The 7,500-nt window shown below is 41.2% G+C and overlaps 1 protein-coding gene across 2 annotated transcripts in view; it reads left to right on the plus strand.

Moving 5' to 3' along the window:
• LOC120937414 (proline dehydrogenase 1, mitochondrial-like) overlaps positions 1-7,500 on the plus strand; it is a 218,663-nt gene that overhangs the window by 147,456 nt on the left and 63,707 nt on the right. For both annotated transcript variants that reach the window (XM_040350634.1, XM_040350642.1), the window contains exon 9: positions 4,906-4,998. In XM_040350634.1, coding sequence (XP_040206568.1) covers positions 4,906-4,998 — 93 coding nt within the window. The remainder of the gene's footprint in view (positions 1-4,905; positions 4,999-7,500) is intronic.

Consider the following 7,500-nt stretch of genomic DNA (forward strand, 5'->3'; position numbering starts at 1 on the left):
TTTTAACAATCGTTGTGGATAAGGAGTACACCAGTCTAGCATTTGGTTAAATGTGTATATATATATCCAGCACACTGGCTTGGACTAAAGTTTCCAGACTTCTATTGGCCACAAAAGTTTGAACACCTTTGCCCTGCGGCTCTGATAGGCTTTCAGAGTACAGCCCATGGCCCCCAGAAACGCATCTAAGGGACGTACGGGTGGTGCGTTCCTTAGATAAGACTGACAGGCGTCTCAGCCAATCAGGTTCACCGGTTCTGGTTACCGGTAACCTGATTAGCTGAAGCGACATCGAGGGCGGGAGAAAACATCGAGGGACGTGGAAGGAGGATGGCTGACCCTAGAAAGGTAAGTGCCGGGTGGGGGATGGGCATTATACAGGGCACTGTGGCATCAATGGGCACAGTGGCGACAATGGGCACAGTGACATGAATGGGCACAGTGGCTGCGTTTGATGGCATGGCACACTGGCTGCGTTTTATGGCATGGCACAGTGGTGACAATTGATGGCACAGTGGCTGCGTTTGATGGCATGGCACAGTGGTGACAATTGATAGCACAGTGGCTGCGTTTGATGGCATGGCACAGTGGTGACAATTGATGGCACAGTGGCTGCGTTTGATGGCATGGCACAGTGACTGCGTTTATGGCATGGCACAGTGGTGACAATTGATGGCACAGTGGCTGCGTTTGATGGCTTGGCACAGTGATGACAATTGATGGCACACAAATGTAAAAAAGGGGGGCTCCTGCGCTATCAGTGACTTAAGCTAGGGGGCACTGCTGCAAGCACCTGGTAATCTGTCCTCGCCAGAAAGAAAAATGTCAATGAATAAGTGATGGTGACTGCGCTGTATGACTAAACAAACAGACTGCCCACTGAATCTATAGGTAAATTTGTGAACTACACACTAGAGGCAATAAAAAGCCTCTTAAACACAATATGTAAATACTTCAGCAAACATCAAAGCAAGGTGAACGAAAAGGCAAACAATATATATAATACAAGTGATATCACTCAAACGTGATAAAAAGATGACACAGTATGTCATTAAACTGACTTGTAGAGTGAACAAAAAAGTCTCTAGAAAGTTATCCCAAAACCAGACGTAAGTGTTGAGAGGAGAGATGGCTTCAGTGCTCTGGAATAGGGGGTCGGCAAACCCAGAACAGGGGGTTGCCAACCCACCATCCCAGAGCATCTGTAGAGGAAGCAAGCGGCTGCGGAGCAGAGCTGCATAAGCCAATGTATTTATGTATAACAGCTCCTCTCACAGATGGAGTGATACCAAATGCACTCTGCCTGGAACAGCAATAGCTGGCGATATCTGAATGGAAGACTGTTAAAGGTACATTTTATTACTAAAATCACTGTGTGTATATTTGGGCATATCTGTTCTGCAGTGGGTACTGGACTACTTTCAAACTGATCTGCAGGTGCCGCACAGTGCACCTGTGGATTATCTGCACTGAGCCATAGACTTCTGTTATTACCTGCGGGTTTTGTGCGCTTTCTGAAAGTGCACTCCATCTGCAGTATATAATCAAAGTCTATGGCAAAGTGCAGCCAATTCACACAAAAACCACAGGTGCACTGCGCTGTACCCGCAGTATGGGTAAACCGCAGCACATTGGTGTCAAAGCAGCCTTAGGCCCCTTTCACCCGACCAGTCCGACCCAATCGCACTCTCCATTCACCTCCTATGGAGCGGCAGATGTAAACGGACTTGTGTCCATTTACACCCGCCTACCTCCAGTCTGATCCACAAAAAAAAAGGGAGATTGGATCGGAGGACCCCTAGAATAGAGTGGGCTGTGTCCGCTCTGCATATGGCCCACGACCTGTTACCAAGTCGATTTAGTGACCCTCACTCTTTAAAAAGTTGGTCACTCCTTTTCTAAATGCTGCAGTTTAGACACCCATATGAGTCCCTACTTGTGTTCTTTTTTTTTTAATACTTCATCAATCACAAACTGTTAAAATGTCTTTCCGTCTATACAGGCATTAAAGAGAAAGTAAACCCTGATGGGTGTTGCTTCCTCTTTTTTGCTCCCTGCAAAGCCTGCAAATGAAAAGCATAATGGGCTAGTATGCATTGCATACTAGCCCATTATGTGATACTTGCCTGCATACGAAGCCCGCACTGTCCCCTGTGCAGGCTGCATCCATCTTCTCCACGTGAAATCACCCCTGCGCATGCGTGCAGGAGCTGTCAGTCACGGCACACACTGGGGAAGAAACTTCACGGATGCGCCGATGATGACGACATAGGCACACTACAAGTGAAATATCTCCTAAACGGTGCAAGTTTAGGGGATATTTCCACTACCCATAGGTAAGCCTTATTCTAGGCTTGCCTATAGGTAGAAGACGCACACAAGCGTTTACAACCACTTTAATATGTTTCTGTGCTGTGTACATACAAGAATTGTTATTTTAGCATAGAAGCTTAATACTGATCACTCAATACTCTTAAATGAAATCTCTCAATGCAGATATGCCCATATATTTTTCCATCAGCTGGCATGCGCTATATGGAGTGACAGATACTTGCCAATTTATGTTCCTATCTTATGGAGGATCTGTGGGCCTAGTTTTGTCATCTGTACTGTGTGTGACTCGGGTTTAGCTCTATTTTGTATTCCAGTGCTCTATTACTGGAGTTCCTTCACCAGAGAAAGCCAATTCTTTTACCCCACTATCCTATCCTGTTTTCCTTACTTCCTCTGTGCTCCTGAAACCCTGTAGCTTTAGAACTGTATCCGTTTTTTGGACATATTTCTAACAATGTATTGGAACAATAGATAGGGGGTTCCTATGGGATTTGCCACATGCACAATGTGTGATATTCTAGGCTTTGGCTTCTTATTATCAGCATGCTAAAGAATTGAGAAACTTTAACCTAATGCATTACGATATGTTGAGATATTGTGCCACCATCTGGCCATTTAAAAAGCTGCGGGATACTTGTTTTACGCTAACAAGAAGGCAAAGATTGATTGTATGTTGCTGCAACCTGTATGCTTTTAACTTCTATTCATGATATCCTGACCTTCTTGAGGATTATCGAGTCATGAATAGTGACATTGGCCTTATATCAGGGTTATTGTACAGGTTTTATGTCAGTATATCAGTGCAGGATGATTTGAATTTGCTCCTTCCAGCTAGATTCAGCAGGATTTCCTCTTTTTATTACATATCTGTGAAGTTTTATAGCTTGCCGCTTATATTTTCCTTCTCCTAATTGAAGTATAAATTGATAATGTTTTAATGCTCTTTGACACTTTAAATGTATTGGGTGCACTATTTCTTATTCTCCTGAATTCCTACTGATTGCATTTGTTTTTCTTTTTCTCTATAATAATTTCAAATCTAGTAAACTTTTCTCATCAACAAGAAAATGAGCTATAAATAAACATATTTATGAGCCTGTCCATTTTTATATGCAATAAGGCAGAATAGTTAAGTTGTAAGGGAGAATAAACTCATTTTTGTGTTGATTTGTATCGCGTCCGTAGGGATGTATTTGCATAAATTAGGCAGATTTTTATTCACACCTGAATAAATTTGCAGTGGATGAATAAATCGAACTGACAAACCATTTCCCCACTGACGTTCTTATGGTTAGAGGTTTTTGCAGACAATACAATTTTTTTTTTTTTTTTTACGTTTTTAAAAGTAAAACATTTATGGATGGGAATGCCTATTAAGAGAACATTTGTTTCTTTTCCATTTAAAGGGATGCTATTTCCCCAGTAAGATATAATAATACATTTAATAGAGCACTATATTTGTTTAACTCTGCATGTTGATTGTAATAAAATCTTGATTATCTGAAATATTGATCATGTGTAGATCTTGCATGTGGACTTGCATCACATGTGGGGGACTCTAATGCCCTGTACACACGATCGGATATCTGATGGAATGTGTACAAGCAAAAAAGATGCAGGATTGTTAAGTGGGTCAATCCATGTCTCACCTCTACATACCTGAAGTAGCTGCCGGGGGGGGGGGGGCACTCGGGTATTAAAAAAAAACCACACACTAGGATCACCCGACCTGAAGCTTCAGAATTGCCAGAAACAGGGTCAAAACCCCAACAGACGCCAGCGGGATCATCCCCGCTGGAGTGCACCGATCAGTGAACACCCGATATCACACAGGCACCTTACCAGACACCTGATGACAACAAGTGACATCACTTCCAGGGTGGAAGCAGTACAACGGTGTCCCCATGGACATAAATGAGCAAAGAAATTTTTTCAAAGAAATAATAAAAACTGGACCACAAAAAAATTACAAATTTTATAAAATTAATAATAATAAAAAAAATTGAAAATGTTTAATTGCAAAGAATTTTGCACAACGATAATAATGATTCCCCCAATGTGTAGCAATTAATGAAAACACTGAGCCCCGGAGGACGTGAAAGCCAACCTTACAAAAAATCTATAAAAGTTTGTTGCTATAATGATTGGTAATAGCAACTAGTCGTTCAGGACAATGGTATATTCAAGTAAAAATTGTGATAATCTATTAATATGATAATGAAAGTAAAACTGAAGATAAAAATGTACACAAATACTTGGATGAAGAAATAAGAAACCAAAGAAACAGGACATGTTGGTATAATGAGCTCCTGGAGGGACACCCACATGAGGGCAAAAAACACAAGCGTGAGCGGTAGGTTGGACATGATCATTGCAGTTTGAATAAAGAATATGGCTACAAGAGAATATATCAGTTTCGTTTATATTGACTGTGGTATTGTTCATATTTTTTCCTAGATTGCATACATTGTTGTATACATTAGTAATATAGGCAATCTGCAATGGCATGTATGTATGTATTTATGTCCCTTTTATTTCTCACTGAAGCTTTTTCATTTTTTTTCTATAAAGAGCGGACAGTTGGAACCTCTCCTGTTCAGATTTACAGAGGAAGAAGATTTGCAAATGAAGAGGATGTTGCAGAGAATGGATGTTCTTGCAAAGGTCAGAAACATAATTCTGTCTGGTTTACTTGGCATACTGTATATATCATACAACACAAGTTACAGTGTATAATATATTACAAAGGAGCGAAATGACAGTGATAAAACACAGCACCTAACAATGGTAAACACTAATGCGTGAAAGTACAGTCGGCCCATAATCAGAGTAGATGGAAAAGGAGATCTCTTGACACTCTTACAATAAGTCTGGGTTAAGTGCTTGAGAAGTATTCTGATAAGAGAACAAACAAGTTGCTGAATGAATAATGCTGTAATATGTGTAGCTATAGAAACCTAGAATTGGAGGGCATAACAAAGCCATTTGCGCAGCTTACACCCACTGTCATTGTTCAGAGTGAAGTACTGCGACTTGCTCTACTTCTTGCTTAAATCCTTCTTGAAAAAAGTGAATGGTACATCTTCTTCCTTTTTTTTTTCTTTCTTTGTGCCATTTAAAAGCCTAGTTTTAGAAAGCTGTAATATATTAAATTAAAAAGTTCTTAACTGCATTGCTTACCAATATTGTGCATCATTCTGTGTAGTATCATAATGGTCTGTATTGCTTAGAATTTTCCAGCACCAGTATTTCCTTGGAGCGTTTTTCTGAAAAACTAGCTCTTGAGGCTCTGTTAGCGCGACAACTTTCATTATAAGAGATACATTATGTATTCATTACAAATCTCTGATTTTCTTTACTGAGATACTTGTGCAGTGCTTTTCCATTCACCTGAATATCACAGGTATCCTGGTCAGCACCTTCCAAAACTGGTGGTCAATGGCAGCTTCTTTTTTCAAATTGGAAATGTTTGATTAAAATATTTCTGTGTAATTTTAAAATGGCAGCTGAAATCTGATTGGGACTGTGATTCTGGTTTTAGTTAAGAAAAAAATAATTTGAGAAACATTTTAGAATTAAAGCTATCCTGCCAGATCGTATTTCCTTTTATTTTCTGTTACTGTAAATTTGAGAGATAGTGCTCTCCATATATAGAGTTGTATATAAGAGAAAAAAGCTCTCCAGACGTACATGTTTGCTCAACAGTAGTCTACTGCAGCTTTTGTCAACCAGGGTGCCCTGAGCCCTCAGGGGTGATGCGTCAAAAGCATAAAATATTGCCGGCATCTCAGGTGGCAGGAAAAAACATTCTTCCCTGCCTGCGTTACAACCTACAGACCACTGAACGCTGCCTTACAAACTTAAATTTAGGGCTTGTTAACACAAAAATGTGCTGCCTTTTGCAGGCACCCATGGGTGCCATTCATTCTTAATGACACTGCCATGCATTTAGCAAGTGTGTGTGTGTGTGTGTGTGTGTGTGTGTGTGTGTGTGTGTGTGTATATATATATATATACACAGGGAGTGCAGAATTATTAGGCAAATGAGTATTTTGACCACATCATCCTCTTTATGCATGTTGTCTTACTCCAAGCTGTATAGGCTCGAAAGCCTACTACCAATTAAGCATATTAGGTGATGTGCATTTCTGTAATGAGAAGGTGTGTGGTCTAATGACATCAACACCCTATATCAGGTGTGCATAATTATTAGTCAACTTCCTTTCCTTTGGCAAAATGGGTCAAAAGAAGGACTTGACAGGCTCAGAAAAGTCAAAAATAGTGAGATATCTTGCAGAGGGATGCAGCACTCTTAAAATTGCAAAGCTTCTGAAGCGTGATCATCGAAAAATCAAGCGTTTCATTCAAAATAGTCAACAGGGTCGCAAGAAGCGTGTGGAAAAACCAAGGCGCAAAATAACTGCCCATGTACTGAGAAAAGTCAAGCGTGCAGCTGCCAAGATGCCACTTGCCACCAGTTTGGCCATATGTCAGAGCTGCAACATCACTGGAGTGCCCAAAAGCACAAGGTGTGCAATACTCAGAGACATGGCCAAGGTAAGAAAGGCTGAAAGACGACCACCACTGAACAAGACACACAAGCTGAAACGTCAAGACTGGGCCAAGAAATATCTCTAGACTGATTTTTCTAAGGTTTTATGGACTGATGAAATGAGAGTGAGTCTTGATGGGCCAGATGGATGGGCCCATGGCTGGATTGGTAAAGGGCAGAGAGCTCCAGTCCGACTCAGACGCCAGCAAGGTGGAGGTGGAGTACTGGTTTGGGCTGGTATCATCAAAGATGAGCTTGTGGGGCCTTTTCGGGTTGAGGATGGAGTCAAGCTCAACTCCCAGTCCTACTGCCAGTTTCTGGAAGACACCTTCTTCAAGCAGTGGTACAGGAAGAAGTCTGCATCCTTCAAGAAAAACATGATTTTCATGCAGGACAATGCTCCATCACATGCGTCCAAGTACTCCACAGTGTGGCTGGCAAGAAAGGGTATAAAAGAAGAAAAACTAATGACATGGCCTCCTTGTTCACCTGATCTGAACGCCATTGAGAACCTGTGGTCCATCATCAAATGTGAGATTTACAAGGAGGGAAAACAGTACACCTCTCTGAACAGTGTCTGGGAGGCTGTGGTTGCTGCTGCACGCAATGTTGAT

The sequence above is a fragment of the Rana temporaria genome, chromosome 1 (genome assembly GCF_905171775.1).
Source record: "Rana temporaria chromosome 1, aRanTem1.1, whole genome shotgun sequence".
In the NCBI taxonomy this organism is placed as follows: domain Eukaryota; kingdom Metazoa; phylum Chordata; class Amphibia; order Anura; family Ranidae; genus Rana; species Rana temporaria.